Here is a 20,778-nt window from a genome sequence, read left to right as displayed (position 1 = left end):
ATTCCTTTCAATAGTTCTTCTTTCTTCTTTAAAAAAAATAAATGTCAATTTTATTGAATAAAACTATTTGTAACAATTTTAAATATTGCTCGTAAGTCTGATTTTATAAAGATGTTACTATTTTATTTAGGTAGTGCATAAAATTAAGTAAGTTTAATTGAATCAGAATGCTTAAAAAAAACAATAGTTTTGTACCTTTATAGTCATTTTATTCATGATATTTTAGTTAAAACCATCAGCAGACAGGGCCCGACTAGTAAAGACTTTGGTCTCATCGAATCAAGTTCAATTTTCAAGCCCGCCAGCCAAGATTTGCCTGTAGTAAACAATTACCCCGATCAATGAGGATTTTCAAGATACTACACTTCATCAAAATTTGTACACTGTGTGTACACTTGTAAAAAATTTGTACTAATTAATAAATGTAATGACAACAAATATTTGGTCCAGTTTTACAAAGCTTTTATAGAGTCGCTGCGAAATCCTTTCATGTTGCCAACTAACTGTATCATTATGTTAAGGTAATAATAATAAATATTAATGTCTAATTCATATGGCTATTTTATTAGCCAGTGATTTTACATAATGTTATATTATTACTTATTGCATGTTCTGGAAACAATTTATTCTTTAGAATATTCTACTGCGTTTTATGATCCTTAACACAATTTCCAAGAATTATTAGCAATACTTTAAAGTAAAGTAATTGTAAATTTCTCGTAAAGAGCAAGCAAAACAGATCATGAGCTGCAATGAATTTTAAGTAACTGTTATACTGCAAGCGAAAAGTGAACCGACTCTTAAAGAGACAAACATATCTGAAATTTTATTGGGGCTACTGAATTATTGTTATGTCACGTAATTTACATTTAATGTTAATTGCGAGGTAATTATTGCCACAAATCGGCTTTATAAAATAGTTTTTCTAAACCAACTGAATTCAAACTGGCACCAAGAAAGCACTATTTACCTAAACTTAACGAATATTATTTGAAGCCTTTCATTTCAATCACTTGAAGACCACATACTGGGAGAGATCGCAGCGGCCAAGCCGTGATATTATTAAGTCAAATTGTGAACAGTATTTGAGGGGAGGGGTTAGTTTGAAGACTGCATTTAGTCCAGTCAGTTGAGGTTCAGATTTACTATCACTGCCTCTAGATTTTCTCTTCCTCATTTTGAAATGCTCCGGGAACGATTAAATGAACAGAGATGAAACAGTTTTAGACAACAATGATAATCAGCTGGGTGGGCGTAAACTGTTCAGGTTTCAAGGAGAAATGGCGGTCAGCTTCAAACCCGCAATCCCGCTCTACGAGCCAGTGTAAAAAAATGTAGAATTAATCCTTCCCTTGTAACTAAGTGACACTTTTTTACTAATACTGTGATATTATTCACATTTTTAAAACGAGGAATTATGTCAGTGCCTCCACTATTCACAAATTACTCGGTATAATCTTATCTAGTTTTACCTTATTAAGTTGAAGAAGGTTGATTCTGGCTTAATGAAACTCAAATTATATATTAATATACATATTTAATTTAAAACTAAATATTTTACATAAATTTACATGCAATCCCAACAATAATTTAGATAAGATTCTAAAAACAACTAAATATTTAAGTTGGGGGCCACATCATGGCTACCTCATTGTGTGCCGTCTCAGGTAACCACTTCTGATATGATGCTAGCAAATCTAAAATTAAAAATAATATTAATATACGAGGAAACACAAATGCTCTTTAAAAAAAAACCTAAAGTTGTTAAACTTACATGTTTTCTCGGATAACCAAACTTTAAGTAATTTTTCTTTCGAATCAACTTCTTTAGATACTAACGTTTTTAGGAGTAATTCTGTCCTTGGCTGTAATCTGAATAAAATGTTTCACATTGAATTATACTAAAAAGGATCCTTTAATGATGATATCTAAATTATGTAAAATAGCATACTTAGCCCATGATCTGATCATAGTCTGTGGTGTCGAAAGTAAAGATTTAGTATATTTAGTTAGCTTTGGACATACAGAACCATCTAACAGAAATACAGCAAACCATTTGTATTTATCCAGTCCCAAAGGAAATTCTATTTCTACTACTGGTAATTCCCAGCCACTTCGACCTTAAAAGAAATGTTAAAAAAAGAATGTTTAAAAAGCGGAAATTGTTAAGTTCAATGACTGTGCCAAATATAAAATTTACCAAATGTTGCTTTAACGTGGCAATGAACAGTTCCTTTAGTAGCATTGTACCTGGGAGGCGGATCTTCTAAAGGTGAACCAAGTTGACACAAAGTTGGGGCGAATACAGGCAGCCATTCTGGTTCTATGGCTACGATACCTATGATTTAAGACTGAATATTATTATCACACTAGTAATATTTATAACAACTTGTACCTTAAATTGTACAAAAACATCTTGAGAAATATTTTTTACCAACCTCTCATATACATTTTCTCAGAAACCTGGAATATCTCCTGATACACAATCCACTCTGGATACTCTTTATAAAGAGCTGAACTACTGTGAATCTGAACTTTTTGTTCTAAAAGAGGAGTATTGTACAAAGGTTTCATTTTTCCTTTTGCCTGGACATTTTCCTCACATTTCCTCGCTACATTGTCTACCATTCCAGCCAAAATTATTTGCCGCATTAGTCTTGTCTAAAGACATTAAATAAACATAAGTGAAAATATATAAAAATTAGCAACAAAGAAAAATAAAAGTACAAAATTATAATTAATCGACAATTTTTTTTCTGAAATTCTTTGGAAATGTCTTTTTCTAAAAACATGTAGGAAACTGCGGCAAAATATTGATAATTGGAAACATATATCCCAAATAATTCACTCCGAAATGGGCCTCTTTTGTTTTTTTTTATTCTTTTTTTTTTTTTGTTTTACTCAACTTGAAAGAGACATTATAATCATACAGACTTTCGATTTAGTGTTTTTATAGGAAATATAAGCTTTCAGATCTCCTCAGTTCGAAAAAAAGAATTTTTAAAAATTGTACAAACATGCGTGAGTACATTTATATATCCTCCCATAATAGAAAAAATAAAATTCGCAGCAAGTTCAAAATTATATTTCACGCAAGTGCGGATAGGTGAAGCCATGATGAGATTTTGATCTATTTGTATACACCATGTCATCAAGAACATTACAAAGCGGAAAAATGAACTAATCACTACAATATTAGAAAGTGTTTACATTACATTTTTGAATGAGTATTTACATACCTGGGTAGCATTTGGTGGAACTAATTTCAAGTATATGGGTAAATTCAACATTGGATTTAATAAATTAATTTCTTTAATTAACTGTATTCTAATTTTTCTTGCTTCTATTATAGCTTTTGGCCTTATTTTATTTAAAAGACAATATTCTTCAAGTTTTCCATTAACATAAGCATGTTCACCTGCGCCGATTGCTCTTAATAAAACCATAGCATCTCCTGCAAGAAAAGTACAAGCAATTTAATCTATATAAAACAGATTTGTACACTTGTTAAAAATTTCTATGAGTTTATGAAATTTGGCCGAAAGCTATACTGCCCAAAAGAAGAGTTTTTCAACCAAAATGAGATGAACGAATTAGTGCACACATCATGGCTGGAACATATGGGAGAGTAGCGCCTAACGGGCTTCTAACTCATGTATTCGACAGAAAATTATGTTTAAAATAATAACAAACGTTTAAAGTAAATTTATGTTTTACCTAAAAGTTGAATAGCGCCTTTACCAGCCCATTTTGCCCGTCGCTGTTGGGTGGCAGCATCGTCTGCAGTTAACAATACTTCTTGTACTGATAAAGCAGAGACGACACATATAATATATTCGAATATGTCCAGCGCTTGATAACTAAGGCACAACATTTTGGAAAAGCGAGGTGCTACTGGAAACCTTGCCATTAATTTACCTAATTCAGTCAGTTTTCCAGAATATTCACTTTTTTCCCCTAAAGACAAATAAAGAGAATTTTGATTTACTTTTTATAATAAAAGGCTTGTTAGGAAAAAAAAAAGCAAAGAAAATAAATGTTAAATAATGCAAAAACTAGTACCAGCTTCTGATTTTTGCAAGGCTTCCAACATAACAAGCATTCGTTCAGCTACTTTCAGTTGGGTACTATCAGGAGGGGAAGGAAATGGAAAATTCACAACACGATGAATACCCAAATATTTCATCTGAAGCACTAATTCATCTACACATCGCCTTTGCATTTCAGGAGTTGACCATTCTTCGAAATCATCGAAGACAGCCGAAGAATAAAGCCTGTAAGGAAAAAAATTTAAGAATCAATTGTTTAATACTTTAATATGGATCTACTTTAGAAAGTATTATATGACAATGAAGCGGAAATAAAAGGTAACAATGAATCTTTTCGACCTTCGCATACCTGTAACAATGTCCAGCTGACGTTCGCCCAGCTCTTCCAGCTCTCTGATTGGCTGCTGCTTTACTTGCCCATTGCACAGAAAATGCTGAAACTCCAGTTAACTTGTCGTACAATTTATTTTTAACTTTACCCGTATCTACCACATATTTTATGCCAGGAATCGTTAATGAAGTCTCTGCAACATTTGTAGCTACTACACAGAACCTAGTTCCTTCGGGAGGTGGATTAAATACCTACGAATAAAATTAATTCCTTACATCCTGAGAATGTTATAAATAAATAAAAAGAATAGCTTATTATGGCAAAATATCCGGAACAATCTTCTAACTACACTTGATGAGATAATTTTAGAAATAGGACTACCTTAGCTTGTTGCTTTGATGGAAGTACAGAATAAAGTGGCAAAATCCAAAGTGGTTGCACATTATGAAGAGCAATTTCATCCTCTCCCCAGTCTTCTTCTACATCACTAGACTCATCGAGAAGGTCTAAATCTGTGTCATCTCTAGGTGCAGTCTCGTAACTAAAAGATACAAATAAATAAATAAATAATGTGAAATTCTACAAAGTAGTGTTTAAAACAAAAACAAACCTATCCAGATTTATTTGCGGAAGAGAGATTTCTTGTTTTCTATTCAGTTTAGCTTTTTGCAATGCCTTGTCCAAGTTCAATTCAACTTCATCAACATCGTCTTCGACATTTTCTTTTTCTTCTACTTTTTTCTTTAATATAGCTTGATTTCTCATAGGAAAGGCTTTTTTAAGTTTATTAACTAATCCATTCACTTCTTGCTGTCCTGAAAATATTTTGTTCAGTCTAAAACTGAATTATTTATATTTATATTATTATATTTCTATAACTTTATAAACAAATTAATTACCCGTAAGGAAAACTAAAATCCCGCCTTCTGGTAACTGAGTGTGAATTTTACAAATTTTACGAAAGGCTTCTTTTAAATAATCTGGATTTGTGCGTTTGTTAAAATGGATCGTTACTGGAAACTGCCTTGATTCAACCTGGATTAAAAAAATTATAAAAAAAATTGTACCACTTCATTTAGCTGTTCTAAATGCTTAATGCTATTTTTAATTTTACTGTACGAAAAATTACATGTCGAAACTTTTCTTTAAAAAAATCCAAAAATGCAAATGATGTAGGTACATTTCTTCAAAGATGCAGATTTTAGCGATGGTCAAATCATGTTCCGTTTTAAAATGAGATCATGCAATCGTTTTTTGTCGAACTAAGAAACTGTAAAATAATAATTACACCTAAATCCCATATACATACCCTCGACTTCCAATATACCGGTGCTTTTAGTAAACAAATGAATATATATTACTTTTGGAATAATAACTATTAGCAGACTAAAATTATTTGATAACATCTTTTATACGAAACATTGGAGCAAATTGACTTCAGAGAGGGTGGTGGGCGCTGTTACAACACACTATCTACCAAAGACAAACAATATATCTTCTTCTTTTTTACAGGAAATAGTTACTATCAAGAGGATTAACTTCAGACCAAGTAGGGTATTAAAAAAATTTCTGTACATTCCAGAAAGAGTCAGATTAAATTGATTGAAAAAATATATTTAATCGTTAAATAAAGTTTGAATCAATAAAAAAAATATATATATATTTTAATCAATTCAAGAACTTATTAACAATGAAAAAAGGGTATACCTTTATAACTGGAGGTGTAACTTTAAAAAGATGTTTATTTTCAGTAAAATCTTCAACTCGCAGTGTAGCTGACATAATGATTAATTTTAGTGGAATGTTTCTTTTATTTCTAAGAGGTACAATTCGGGAGAGTAATCCCATTAGTATATCGGTGTAGACACTTCTTTCATGAGCCTCATCAAGAATTATAACTGAATATTTAGTCAAAAGAAAATCCTACAGTAAAAATACAATTATTTCATTATCAGGGATAATAACTCAAGCAATTTAATTGTTTCTTATTATGCACTGACCTTCTGTATTTCTTTTAAAAGAACGCCGTCTGTCATAAATTTGATTTGTGTATCGCCCGTGACATTACCTTCAAACCTAATCAAATAGCTAACTTTGTCCGAAGAAAGGTTTAATTCCTCTGCAACTCTTTTTGACATTGATATTGCAGCAACTCTTCTAGGCTCAGTTATTCCTATTATCTGCCCATTTCTTACACACACAAAAAAATAATAATAATAAAAAATAAAATAATAATAAGTATAAACGGCAGTAATTGAAGGACGATTGATAACTGGAAAAAGCTAAACATACCGAGTGTATCCAGCTTCATAAAGAAACTGGGGAATTTGGGTTGTTTTACCACTTCCAGTTTCACCTGCAAGTATAACTACAGGGTTCTCATTTATAGCCTCCATTATCATTTGTTCTTCTGCAAGAATTGGTAATTTCAGACGTGCTGCCTGGATTTCTGGTTTTCTATCAACTGAAACAAAAACTGCTGGTTCCTTTTTCACTTCAATGGTTGAACAATTTGGTTTATTTTCAGTTTTTTGGAATTTATAAGTAGACAAATTTTTGTCTCCTTCACTGTCGCCATTCGATTTTTTTTCATCTGCTACAATAATCGCCTCTTCACAATTTTTGACAACGACTTCTTGAGAATTTTCAGCTAAGATGTTGGGTGAAGAAATTGACAGAGCTTTTTGATTACTTTCCACAGACTCCGATATTTCATCTTTATCTAATACACTGTCATCTTCTGTGTTTTCTTCGCTTTCAGATTCTTGTTTGATAATAACTTCGCTATCATCTTCTTCATCGCCAGAACTTTGGTTACTGCTAGAATCCTACGAATGAAAATTCTACTAACAATTCTACTAAAAAATTATTTATAAAATAAAACAGACTACTGTGAAATAAGAGAGAACAAAAATAATAGATATAACTTACATCCATTCCCACAATATTAGGATCTTCTATTTTCCTTTTCTCTTTATCAGCAGGAAACATGGTAGCTAATAATCGTCGACGTTTTCTACTACCTTTAACTGAATTAATTGCAAACTCTTGGTCCTCACGACAAAGACTGAGACTTTTTAAGGTAGTTACATCTACTTTCTTCAACCAACTTTTATCATCATCGTTAAAACGACGTTTAATCCCCTTGTTTTGTATTTCAGCAATGGAAGTCATCTTGTTCAATTGTTCTGTTGAAACTTGAACCTCAGATAGGGCATCTATCATCGCAGCTCTCTTCATAAAATAAGTAATAACAATGACAATATTTACAAATAAAAAAAAGAGAAGAAAGAGAATTTTTTTTTATAAAAGGCACCTTATGACTCTATATCAAATCTCAAAAGAAACGCCTTTTAGAGATGTACACTCACCACTTCTACAATGGTGGTGAAAGCTCTCAAATTTATACTAACCAAAAATTAAAAATTATTTTGCGCCGCCCGATCGACATTGCTAAGCTAAAAATCCATCTAGACAGGAGACGAAAAATAATTCTTAATTTTCAGTTAGTATAAACTTGTATAGAAGGGTATAATTTTTTGACCACTTCACATTTTACAGCGATAAAATTTACTCGTCTATTTTTTGGCGGGCTCTGCCACCTCTTGTTATCACTGGGTGCTCCCAGACGAAGAGGATTGCTGTTAATTTTTAAAAGCATATAACTGGTGAACTGGAGAAAAGGTTGAAAAGTGTCATAATGAATAGTGGAGTGGTCAAAAAGCACTTGTTCTCACAAATTTTCGACTGTGGCTGATTTACCCTTTATTAATCATACGGAAATAAACAATTTTCAGGCCTACAAGAATCATTTTGATAAGTTTATTATTATAATTACAGATTCTCTACGCTATGATTTTGTGGCCGTTGAGGAAGGTAGTGTGGAGTGGTAATAGTGGAGTTCCTACAAGGATAGGATATCCCAAATAGAGAAACCGGTTAAAAGACAAAACGCTAAATCATTAAATTATTATCAATATTCTCAATCCTTTCAATAGTTTTTGTTAATCGTACCAAATACCTGAGCTATTTTATTAATTAGAAAAACCGTATTACAGTAACCGACATCATAAACAGTCAAAAGTTAAGGAAGAAAAAACAAGTAGACGAGTAAACTCAATGACAACACAACTATTGTACTTTCTCCGCTACGGTTAAATTTCGATTTTTTATTTTTTCGTGTTTCATTAATTCCAAATAAATACTTGAAAAATTCGTTTGCCTAGATCTCTTGAACATCCAAATGCAGTGAGAAATTTATTTGAATGAATTATGCAAGTTGACTTTAATTATAGGTCACAAATAACTTGTTACTTAGTTACTTTTAACGATCCTTTTTGTACTTACATTCTCTTTCTTTTTCTTACGTTCGACAATTTTTTCCAATTTCTTTCTTTGTGTCTTAGAAAGTAATTTAGTAGACTTGGATTGAGGCCTTTTCACTTTAGTCTTTCTCTTCTTGGAAGGTAGAACCAAGGCATTACAATCATCATATTTACTACTGCTTTGTAATTCCAATTTTATCTAGAGATCAACATAATATTAGAGGCGAAAAATATAATTCGTAAACATTATTTGCAAATATTTGTACCTTTCGTTCTTCATTCTTATCAATAATCGTTTCAACTGCTTCCCTGGCTTTCCAATTAAATTTCTTTTTTGTTTTTCCCATACTTTTCTATTGGAATGCGTGAAAATGTTAGTATAGCTCCCCTGAAAAACTTTAAGTTACTAATCACGTGTGACGCGAAACCCTTACATAACAAAACCTATCCTTCTTAAACCTCCTCTATAACCTTCCTTTCAAAAACAACTAAACAAACCAAATAAGTGTTAATTAAAATGTGTCCGTTTTTTCAGTGAATGAAACTATTGTACATTGAAATGAACATTGAATTGTGCATATGAATAACACAAATAAATATTTTCATATATATTTATTTTTCGTACAGTGTTTGGGTGCATTATGTTTCTATTGGGGCTTCTTTCCAGCAAGCACTTGTTCTCACAAATTTTCGACTATGGCTGATTTACCCTTTATTAATCATACAGAAATAAACAATTTTCTGGCCTACAAGAATCATTTTGATAAGTTTATTATTATAATTATAGATTCTCTACGTTATGATTTTGTGGCCGTTGAGGAAGGTAGTGAAGTTCTTTTTCCTTATTTAAATAAGGTACTGAATGACAAAAATTCTTGTTTATTAAAGATAAGGGTGCAATCTCCTACCGTTACCTTACCAAGAATAAAATCTCTTCTCACAGGAACAGTTCCTGGCTTTTTAGATGTAATAGCTAATTTTGGTAAATCTGAATTAAATACTGACAATTTTATAAAGCTAGCCAAAGAAAATGGTTATAAAAATGTATTTTTTGGCGATGAAACTTGGATTAATCTTCTTCCTCATGCCTTTAAAAGAAGCGAAGGCACAGTATCATTTTTTGTAAATGACTTTGTTGAGGTTGACTATAATGTTACCAGGAATGTTGAAGTAGAAATTCATAAAGGTGACTGGGATATCATGATTCTCCATTATCTTGGATTAGACCACATAGGTCATCTTGAAGGACCTAGAAGTAACCTTGTAAAACCTAAATTACTTGAAATGGATAACATTATATCACTTATAACTGAAAAATTTAAGGGAACTAATGAAAGTGTTTTACTATTTATTTGTGGTGATCACGGTATGAAAGATTCAGGTGGTCACGGAGGGTCAACCCTTCCAGAAGTATTGGTACCAGTAGCTATGGTCAATTATGACTGTGATAAAGATTTAAAACATGCTGAGTTTAGACAGATTGATTTAACACCTCTGATTTCAGTTTTATTAGGAATTCCAATTCCGGCTGACAGCATTGGTAAACTTCATTACAAAATTTTAGAAGGTTTGGATCAACCTTATTCATTGTATGCTTTATTTTACAATGCGTTGCGATTGTCAGTGAAAGTTAAGGAACACAATCTAAATGAACCAAATTTCAATGATGATATTGAGAAAAGTATGAATAGTGGTATTGAATTTTTTAAACTCTTTTTAAGTAACTGTTCACAAAGTGATTACTTGAATAGTGCAAAATATTTTAGTTATATACAGGGCAGCATGTCAGACAAATTAGTTAATATAAATATAACTTATGACTTAAATCTAATGATCATAGGAATGTTACTATGTATGCAGTCTTTATTTACTTCCATTTTTGGAATCAAATTTATTTCTAAAAATTTCTTCTCTCAATTTCCTTTTCTTCTTGTTACTATTTTCCTACATTACAATTTTTGCTATTTGTTAGAATCTAGCTCTGTGACATGTTCTTTTACAATATTTAATATTTTAGTAACTTCCTTAATATATTTCTTTCTTTTAAGTAATTTTTTTTTCATAAAATATTCGAAAAAAACAATAATACATTTTAATCCTTTTAATCGATTACTGATAATTGTTACAGTGTTACATAGAGTAAGCTTAACAAGTACAAGTTACATTGAGGAGGAACATCAGTTCTGGTACTTTTTGATGGTTACATTATTTTTATTTTGTATTCAAACAGATGTGGTCGGATTTAGCTTATTGTTATTGTGCCACAGGTTCTTGAGGTGTTTGAATCAAACAGGTGATAAGTGGGCCTCATTGTCTGATCTTGAGGACTGGTTCCTCGAGCACGATGCTGTTTTCCTTCTTACACTTAGTATGTTTTCTTTAATATCAACTTTCATTATCAGCAGAAGACTTGTTTGCATCATATCTCCTATTTTAACTGTTTTAACTGCTGGACAGTTTATAGGCATATTTTGTTTTAAAGTTGTTTCAGGAAGTATCAAAGTTAATAATTTGGAATCTAGTCGTTATATCGGAATTGTAGTGGCCCGAACGTTTTGGATATTGACTTTAGTAAAAAGTATTATTTTCATTAAATCATTAAGAAATCGAGGCGAATCGATTGATGTAATTATTGAAAGAATTACAAATTTTGTGTTAGATTTATGCTTAGTGGCAATTTGTTTGTTATACAAACCTCACAACTTAATTATCATTCCATCATTATTATTTTATAGCCACATTTTGGTTAAAAAATTTAAAAATGATACGTTTTCTTTAATATATCTTCATAACTGTTTAGGTACTCTTTTCTATTTTTACCAAGGTAATTCCAACAGTATTTCAACAATAGATATAACTGCTGGTTATGTTGGCTTGGAGAGTTTTAATTTGTACATCACTGGATTTTTCGTAGCATTGAATTTATTTTCTACACCACTTGTAGCATATTTACTAGTGGTAAGAGCTTTGGCAAAAACAGGCAAACTTAAGGATCATCAAGCAGAAATTTTTTATGTCAATATACTTACATGTTGTTCACAAATAATTGTTTATACTTTCATAATGATTATTCAACGGCACCATTTATTCATTTGGACAGTATTTGCACCGAAATTGTTGTATATTATGGCACATATTTTATTAAACGCGTTATTAATTTTCATTACAGTTCTTATAGTATTTTGGAGTGACTTTGTGGCAAATTTTCCTAATTTCTTTAATTATTTCAAGAGTACTGCGAATTTTAAAACAAACAAGGTAAAATAAAATGTAATTTCATCAGCTACTGTTATGTAAATAATGCTTCAACTTTTAAAGCAGAAATAATTGCAAGAACTTTTTTTTTGTTATACTTTGTAATTCACAAAGATTAATTTATTACCCTTTGATGTAATTTCCATAAGGTTGATATCCAGCCACATGATAAATAAATAATGTTTAAGACTGAGAAATTTTAATTTGAAGTACCAAAAGTTTTAACAATAATGATTATTATTAAAGAAAATTTTAATGGCGAGACAAGCTAAACATATCAAAAATATGTTGATGCTCTATGTGTCAGGTGTCAATTAAAAAATTAGCATAGTGAAGATTCCTGTGACTATAGCCGAACATCTTAATCTTGTAATTTAAGGCATGAGCGTCGTGTTGGAGATAAGCGTTTGTTTGTAATAACGAGAAAAATTAACTGTGATTGATTACGTGCATTACTTCTACCTCGATTTTTTGTATAATTAATCAGTAAAGTTTTATCATTTTGACTACAATATTATATACATTTGTATTTTGAATATGTTCAATGTTAAATATAAAAATACCTTTTTAAGATTAGTGCTAAAATTATACGTATGTACAGGCTGCAGGTGAAATAGTTTATTTGAAGGGGAAAACGTTTTTCCAGACTAACTTTCTTAATATTACAGCAAAAACGCCAAAATTTGAAATTCATAAAACAAAAAAAAAAGTACTGAAAATCCGCAGATCGCGGCACTAAGGATTTGTACAAAATCATAGACATGGCACTCTATTTGAGGCTTTATAAATTGTAGACCAGATCAATTTTACATTACATTTTTCTGTTAGAACGGTAAATAATTCAATACAGAATTTGAATATAATATAATACATAAACGACTTTCTCTAACGCAATTTTAATTGATTAAAAAATAGATTTAGGCTCTAAGGCTGAGCCTACCCAAAGTATTTTTCGAAAAAAACATATGTATTTAACATTTTACATAGGCATGAACAATTTTTTTAAAAAAATCCCCAATTTTAAAATACCGAAAAGTTAAATGAAATCGCGGACTCTTGCCCCAGCGTAATTCCCAATTCAATGAAATGAAATACTAGAAAAGCATAAGGCTTCACTTATGAATGATCTTTCAGGAACACTAGCCTCTGATACTGTTCGGAGAGGCATCAAGTTTTATCCATCATTGAGTTTTAAACTTTGATTACAAAAAGATTTGTTTAATTCCGTATTATTCATTAATTTCAGTTCCAGAAAGTTCGTTAATGAATTTTGTAATGCTTTTTTTGCAGTTCAGTTTGTAGCTATTTTTTGAGTTTGTACATACAGAAGATCATGTAGAAGATTATGATTGTAAAAAATAAAAATGTTACAGAATTTATTTTAATAGACTTAATGAAATTTTTCTATAACCCAAACGTCCGAGAACTTAGATGTCCGTTCTGGTGTTAAATAGTCATAAAACTTAGTAAATTTTAATACTTTTAATTTTTTCTTGTAGTAAATGAAGCTTGTCATAAACTGCTCATAATTTTGTGTATGCGTGATATACGAATTTAAAAAAAGTGAGAGTTAAACTAGTAAGAAAAAAAAAATAATTGTTTCATAATTGTTTATTGCTAGATATAAATAGAATTGAAGATGTTCGGTCACGTCATCATCTACATTTAATCTTACTGTAAGGACACTTGTGGGATGTTTAAATCATTTCCAAAAATATTACTCTTTCTATTTCAGCCAGGAATTGGAAAAAAAGTTATTTTAGAGGTGACCAATGAATAAGTTTCATTTTATATGAATTACTTCTTCAGCCTACAAATATAAAACGCCAGTATTCGCTGTTGTAATTAGTTTAAAGATGTTACGTGTTGAACTTAATAAATTTTTTCGTACACATAAAAACTATATATTAATAATACATTTATTCTATAATACATATTTACAAAATTTCTGGAATTAAATGCAGATTCATGTAATGTTAATTTCTGATATGTGAAAATATTCCAATAATTATTTTTAGGAAAATAATTGTACATTATTAGCTGATAAATGACATAATAATTTGTTTACAATTACACCATTTATATAGAATTATTAACTCTTGTTTTTATTTACATTCCAATATAAATTTTCAAATTATTTACAAAAGTTAAGTACTTAAGGCAAACTAATTCCTATTGGTCGTACTTATATTAATAAAAACATACTTTTCTTTTTTTTTACAATGAATTAACATTAAAATAAATGATTATTTACATTAAATTAAATGCATATTTTCTTCCGGTAAGTGGAGAAAAGCACCTACATTCTCAGGCACAATCTGAAGATAAAAGTTTTAAACTGTAAACTTATCTTTCTCAGAGCATATGATTATTTTATTTATGTTTTTAAAATTATTCCATTTTTTTCTACTCTGAACATACGAATACATCATACCTCTTTTCAAGAATTAGCTATTCTTGATTATTGAAAGCTATTATCTTCTGACCGACTCTAAATTAACCATATGTTAAAACTCTATCCATACACTGGTAGTGTATTGTTTTCTGTTTTACATACTCCCATTTTCATTACCAGAACAGAGCGTTGAAAAATTATTACATTATAAATTTATCTTTGAGTTAGGGAGTGAGAGAAAGAGAAAAATGGATATCTCCTAAATCACTTATCGCTCTTGTATGTATATCACTTATCCTTTCATTTGTAAGTTTCTGAAAATAGTTTGATTAGTGAATTTAAATTCAGCAGTATGTAACTTTCAAACTGCCACTTCAGTAATAATAAATTGAACGCACATAATGAAAGACCTGTAATTAATTTTCTTCCTTCTTGAATAGAAAAGAGGTGTGTAGGAGCTATTCTCCACTTTAACCAGTTTTCCATTGAATAATATTTTCTCTTATTAAATAAGCATAATTTAAATCACAATGTTTTCCATTAAAAACTTCAAATATACTGTAATTTAAGAAAAAAAAAAAAACTTGTTTCGAAAAAAATTGAAAGTAGGAAAGATTTAGAAAACGTATTTCCAAAAATAGTGCATAAATCCAGCAATAAATACTTAAATCTAATTATGATTGTTGCTTTAATTCCTCTTTTTTATCTACTTCTTAATTTTTTTTTTTTTATATAACACTACCTGTACTCTGTAAATGTGTAATTTGACGTCACCTATTATTTTTAAAAATAGGTTTTAAGGAAATTAGAGTATATTTGAATATTAATAGGCTACTAAAATGTATTGCTATTTTAGTAAGGCAATGTGGTAAACATTAATAAACTATCTAAATTTTAAAATATATTCTTTAAAAAAAAGAACTTTCTATTTATATACTTTATTATATTTAAAAAGTAAGGTTTTGGTGTTACCCCGAAATTAAAAATAAAATTATTTGACTGCTTAAATTTTATTTTAGCGGTCATCTTTGAAACAGCCCAAACAGTCTACGACTTGACCTTTTCTTCTCAGCAGACGAAGGGGTATTCGGACTGCTAACTTGTTCTGGATTTGCTAATTTCCATCTCATCTGTTCATCTAATAATGCTTGCATATCCACCTGAAATGGAAATAAATTATAAATTTTTAAATAACACAATAAACCTTTACATTTAACTTTTACAGTAAGAGAAAATCGTTGAGCGTTCCCACCAGAATTTTTTTGATTTTATAAGGGGTTTTAGGAGGAAAATTTAAATACAGCATCTATGAGTCCCAAAAGATTATTTCAATACGTACATGCTAAACAAATCCACTGTTCTTCAAATAAAACTATTCGTTCTTCGATAGTTCAAGTCAGCAGGTTAAAGATAAAAATGAAATTAAATCAGGGAACTAAATATTATTTATTTGAACTAATTCGATATTTTAAGATTGGTTACCAGTTGTGACCAATAAATATTTTACAACACTGGATTTTTTTTTTAACGTCAGAAAAACTGAATGAAATATTTAGTTTAAATAAAGTTTTATTTAGGGTTTTGAAAAAACTTTAAAACTTAAAAAATAGAGTTCAAAATTCAAAACGGGAAAAAGAAAATATCAAAAAGTAAGCTACACACTGTATTTATTAATTACCTGCCACTGCTCTAACTGTTGCGACAATTCTACCTTCTGCTGTATAGCTTCCATTAGTTGGCTATTTGCTTGCATAACATCTATCCTAGCTCTTGCAAGTTCTACTTGCGTAGCATTCTTCCTAGCCACAGCACTATCTCTTACTTCCCATGCTTTCCGTACCAATTCATCTTTGGATCCTTTACCTTCTTGAAGATCGGCTCTGGCTTGGTCACGCTCTTCCCTAACTCCATCCAATTCAGTCTCTCTTACGCTTAACTAAAGAAAAAAAGAAATAAATAATTACAATAAATAATAAAACTTTTTTTTTTTGTTACTTTAAGGCGCTTAAACATTGAAGATCATTGGAGCCCGACTACTTTTTCAGGGCGCTCTGGCCTCCAGACAATGTTCTTTCCTAAAGACTATAACCAGACATTGAACTGTAAGAGGATTCTGGGAACAGTGCTTGAAGAACCAATTTGAATAACTCAGAGAGAATGACATAGCTTACTTAACACACACAAGTAATAAATGTAATGAAATAAATTTGTAGCATCAAGTTGATGAATTGAATTGTTTTTTTTTTTTTTGGTAATTAATATTTATTATTTAGTGACTTTAGATTAAACAAAATTTAAGACGAAGAGAATTTGGCCAGTTTAAGACGAAGGCAGAAAAACATTTTGATACAATCACTTATTGCCATTCTCCTCTCCATTCTTAATTCAATCAAAGATAAGAAAGCTGTTTTAATTATCTTCAAACAGTATCAAATTATCATTTTAAGTAGATGAAGGAAAGCAAAATAAAAAGAAACGTGAATCGTCAAACTTTTATTCTGTGATATCTTCCATAAACTAATATTCATTCATGAATTTTTATCATACGTATATGCAAACTATCACTGTAACATATTTATGCCTTTTGCAATCTATTTTTAGAAGCACCTGAAGAAGGGTTTTAATGTTACCCAAAATGTAGAGGTATATTTAGGAAACTGGTCTCCAAAAAAAAGACTTTCTCCGGTTCATAGCCGATTAAATTTACTTTTCATTAAAAAAGAGTAGAACTTGAGAACATGTTCCGCTTGAGAATCAAGTGCACGAAACACAAAGCTAATCCGAATTATAATTCAATTTGCAGGAAAGTCCTCACAGGAAAGTACTTCACTTTTTTCCATTAATGTGGGTTATGGTGAAATAATAATATGAAAAACGACAACGAAACTTTGATAAAGAAGGTATAAATGAAAAAATATATGCCCAGCAGTAGCTCTGATATACTCAGCAGTAACTAAGCCTAGCAAACCTCGCAATCTTGGGTCGAGTCCAGCTAGTTGCTAACCTTATGGTTAGTGTTAACACACTGTCCAATGCCTCTACTTGAGGTTAGCATTGAATAAATCCCAGTTTCAATGACCTCAGATGTACACTTGATACACGGAAAATAGTGTAAAATGTGTAGTTTGTAAAAAAAAGGCTGGTTTGGCTAGGAAAACCAGGAATCTGGGTTATAAAATTAGTGAGTGAGTTTTCTTTCCACTTTAGTAAAAACGGATTTGAATGATTTATTTTTGTTTTCCAACTCCATTGAGAGTCTGAAGGACATATTCGTGATATAGCTTAATAAGAAAAAGATGATCGTTTTAAAGCTGAATTGAATAGATAATTAGAAGTGCATGTGAGTTGGCAGATGAGAAAAAATACATAAAATAATATTGGCCTGTTTTAACGAAGATAAGCTTTGCAGTGGTTTACGTACATGCTTTCAGCTGCAAGCAGGAACTTAGCAAAAATTAGTGAAGATTTTATGAAAAGAAAGAATATGTACTAGATGATGGAAACAAGCAGGATATTGATGAAGATGAGGTACTTATTTTGGAAGGATATTATGGAAAATGAATCAGACTTGTTTGCATGAATATCTATGTGTTGCCCAAATATTGAAAAGTAAAAATCACTGGGCAGTGCTAGAATTTGCGAAGAAAAACTAGATCGTGTACATACTATTCCTACAAATAAATAATTAACAGTCTTTCAATATTTTTTAAATAGGGAACATTATATCAAATTAATTATCGATCAAAAAAATATATTTTAATAATGATATATCTCCAAGATTTACAATACTTGGTAAACAAAGGGAGACATTGAAATGAGCGAAACTTTTCGCTTACTTTTGACAAACACTTAAAATCAGACCTAAAAATAGTTTATTCAGAATTCGTCACGCTACGGCCTACTTAAAACATGAAGTTAAGGTGAATATTTATCCCAGAGGAACTCTACCTGTATTTATGTTTCCTCACAATGTTTTAATTCTCATTGAATATGATTAATCTTCAACACTCTTAGGAAAAGTAAAGTAAAAGGTTTTTTCGTTTAGGCAATTTGTGATCCATCAGTTGCCTATCGTTTTGTAATTATTTAACGCGCCTGTACTATCCATGAAATAGTTCAATTTTGTTTCTGTTGGTGCACTTTAATTATCACTTATTTTACCCATCGAAGCACGCATGAGATTATTGCATACCTTCCAGGATTTCGGATTTTAATCCACCATCATAGGTAGATTAATCAGTTTTGTTTAGAGAATTCGACTTCACTGATTGAGTGATTGATGAATGAAAGTCCGTGACCGATCAGTGATACATAAAACATGCGTGCTTCGAAGGATAAAAAAAATAATATCCAACATTATGGACCTAACCACATTTTCAACACTTGAATTACTTTGCACATGCCCGACAAACTTTTTAGGAAAATCCCGCTCAAAGCGGACAATTGAGGCGGCTTTCTGCACATGCCTCAGAATTATAAGCAGACAGAACGCAAGATACCCCAACCTTACATGTAGCAACATAAAAAATATCATAATCGTCAACAACATAAGCCCTGAAGATGACTAGTCCTTAGGACGAAAGCTCAGCAAAAATAAAAAATAATAACTGAAATTGGCAATATTCTTTCTTCCTTTTGCATTTATGAATCAGACACCAAAAACAATGAACTATACTCTGATAAATTTAGAAAACGTAAAGCAGAATCCAGCTCTTGGTACTACTATTTAGAAAATATAAGAGCCATCAGACTAAAGACTAGTAATTTTTATTAATGTAGTTGCAACTTTTCTGAAGACGGGCAGGCCACCTTCTCCAAAATGGTGTATTATATAAGGGCTTCAGATTGTAATATAAAAAATATAACTTTTAAGATTAAAATAAGCCTCTAGGAATAAAATTTCTTTTAAACATTGAAAGACTGTTTGTGGTTTCAGAATATAACCTTGTCATATTCTGGGTCACACAGCCTCAACTGTTGAAAAATGCATGGAAACAAAAATATCAATTATTTGTTAAGGAATATGCTGACTTTAATGAATTAACATTAAATTGTCATACAAAAAGTATTATTATATATCCAGGAATACAATAATAATAGGATAAACATAAAATTACCTTGCTTGTGAGATCTAGAATAATGTCGTTTTTGCGTTTCAACTCCTCCTTCTTGGCCTCCATTTCCTACAAATTCAGGAATGATTGATTTTTTTTTTCTTCTGTACATAGATCATAAAAACAGTTAAAAAATATTTTACTTACTCTAGACATACGATCAAGTGATTCTTGTGCCCTATGAAGTTCGATCTCTAAGTCGGTAACGCTGACGCTGCTCGTAGAATAGTCGCCGCCGCTGAGATCAGAGATTAGGTCACAAAGTTCTTGAATTACAGCAGTTAATAAACCAACCTGTTATAAAAAATAATGTTTCAAGATATGGTAAATATATAAAAATAAGGAATAAATTGCTAAGTATTATAAAATGCATTAAAACCTTCACTTGATGAATGGTAATATCTGGCCTAACTGAATTTTCAAGTGATTGTTGTGTTCTTTGTTTCAAGCTATGGCAGACAGCCCTTACTCTATCATAAACGCTCACTATCTCAACTTTAATCTGAAAAACGTCCAAACAATATTAATATTAGTTTATTTCAAAGAGTCTGGCAAGACTAACTGCTACTGTGAGTGATTTTATTCAAATAAATTTTAATCTGATTTTCAAGTATTTTATTTTAAAGTTTCAAGAACTTAGGTAAAGTAGAAGAAGTTATTATAATTAATTAATTTAGGGTGAAGGGACCAGTAATTGACTGCTTAAGAAAAAATTCGAGTTTAAGATAGAATAACTTTCGTTATTTTGGCTCCAGGTGTAGGCTGTAAAGTTGTACCGCTCCAGTAGGATGTATTCTATTTTATTAATATTTTAAAAGCAGTAAATTCGATCTTTATGTCAACCAAAAATGATTTTTTTTGGAAATATGTCAATGACCCAGTAATTGACATACCGAATTTTCGGTGGAACCAGTGTTTGACATGGGGTGGGACCAGTAATTGACATACAAATATATTCATGAAACGACATAAGGTATGCATTCAAAATCACTTTTAAATCTAAATAAATCACTTATATCACCTAAATCACTTTTTCAATTGGATTTATAACAAAAATTAGTCTTATTCATAATTAATTACAATCAGTTTTTAAATAGGCAAACCTAAATAATCTCATATTTTTTTCAACTTTACCCTTTTTTATGCAGTTTTTGACGATCAATTCTTACACAACTGTCCTACCAAGACAGGTAATTTGAAGAACAGCCCTTACTTTCAATAGTACCAAGGAGATATTAGCTAACATGCTTGTTAGATCGTACACAATGTCTGTCGGCTCGCCATTATCTTTTTCTCTTAATTCTTCCGC

The 20,778-nt window shown here is 30.6% G+C and overlaps 3 protein-coding genes across 4 annotated transcripts in view; 1 reads left to right on the top strand and 2 right to left on the bottom strand.

The window, feature by feature from the left end:
* Positions 1-1,517: 1,517 nt before the first annotated feature.
* On the bottom strand, positions 1,518-9,173 carry kz (putative ATP-dependent RNA helicase kurz). Its single transcript, XM_074131666.1, has 18 exons — positions 8,972-9,173; positions 8,728-8,904; positions 7,312-7,614; positions 6,673-7,208; positions 6,381-6,570; positions 6,088-6,303; positions 5,280-5,415; positions 4,991-5,195; positions 4,762-4,921; positions 4,399-4,631; positions 4,063-4,274; positions 3,718-3,957; positions 3,240-3,454; positions 2,439-2,661; positions 2,201-2,338; positions 1,952-2,120; positions 1,775-1,872; positions 1,518-1,697 (listed from the first exon to the last, which is right to left on the bottom strand). Exons 1-18 carry the CDS (start codon positions 9,050-9,052, stop codon positions 1,621-1,623), a joined length of 3,609 nt encoding a protein of 1,202 aa, XP_073987767.1. The 5' UTR covers positions 9,053-9,173; the 3' UTR covers positions 1,518-1,620.
* On the top strand, positions 9,171-12,634 carry PIG-G (phosphatidylinositol glycan anchor biosynthesis class G). Its single transcript, XM_074131668.1, has one exon. The coding sequence runs from the start codon at positions 9,285-9,287 to the stop codon at positions 11,970-11,972; it is 2,688 nt and encodes an 895-aa protein (XP_073987769.1). The 5' UTR covers positions 9,171-9,284; the 3' UTR covers positions 11,973-12,634.
* A 2,498-nt stretch (positions 12,635-15,132) lies between these two features.
* The window catches only part of LOC141456065 (bicaudal D-related protein homolog), a 216,698-nt gene continuing 211,052 nt past the window's right edge, over positions 15,133-20,778 (bottom strand). Inside the window, exons 6-11 of one of the 2 annotated variants that reach the window (XM_074131669.1) lie at positions 19,849-19,971; positions 19,617-19,763; positions 19,473-19,538; positions 19,300-19,329; positions 16,034-16,291; positions 15,133-15,515 (exon numbers count right to left, since the gene is read on the bottom strand). In XM_074131669.1, the coding sequence (XP_073987770.1) occupies positions 15,378-15,515; positions 16,034-16,291; positions 19,300-19,329; positions 19,473-19,538; positions 19,617-19,763; positions 19,849-19,971 (762 nt within the window). In that variant the 3' untranslated portion in view covers positions 15,133-15,377. The remainder of the gene's footprint in view (positions 15,516-16,033; positions 16,292-19,299; positions 19,330-19,472; positions 19,539-19,616; positions 19,764-19,848; positions 19,972-20,778) is intronic. The other variant, XM_074131670.1, reaches the window with a different exon arrangement.

Source organism: Rhodnius prolixus, unplaced genomic scaffold (genome assembly GCF_049639745.1).
Source record: "Rhodnius prolixus isolate KJV_2025 unplaced genomic scaffold, Rpr scaffold_4, whole genome shotgun sequence".
Lineage (NCBI taxonomy): Eukaryota > Metazoa > Arthropoda > Insecta > Hemiptera > Reduviidae > Rhodnius > Rhodnius prolixus.
The sequence above is the reverse complement of the archived record's forward strand: the minus strand, read 5'-3'. Positions and strand labels throughout refer to the sequence as shown.

What these genes read in the sequence shown, in the direction of transcription:
- PIG-G (XM_074131668.1), top strand. Translation starts at nt 9,285, where the DNA reads ATGAATAACACAAATAAATATTTTCATATATATTTATTTTTCGTACAG.
- kz (XM_074131666.1), bottom strand. Translation starts at nt 9,052, where the DNA reads ATGGGAAAAACAAAAAAGAAATTTAATTGGAAAGCCAGGGAAGCAGTT. An exon ending in CCGCAAATAAATCTGGATAG is followed by an intron (nt 4,922 to 4,990) that starts GTTTGTTTTTGT and finishes TGTATCTTTTAG; the next exon opens with TTACGAGACTGCACCTAGAG. An exon ending in TCAGCTGGACATTGTTACAG is followed by an intron (nt 4,275 to 4,398) that starts GTATGCGAAGGT and finishes TTTTCCTTACAG; the next exon opens with GCTTTATTCTTCGGCTGTCT.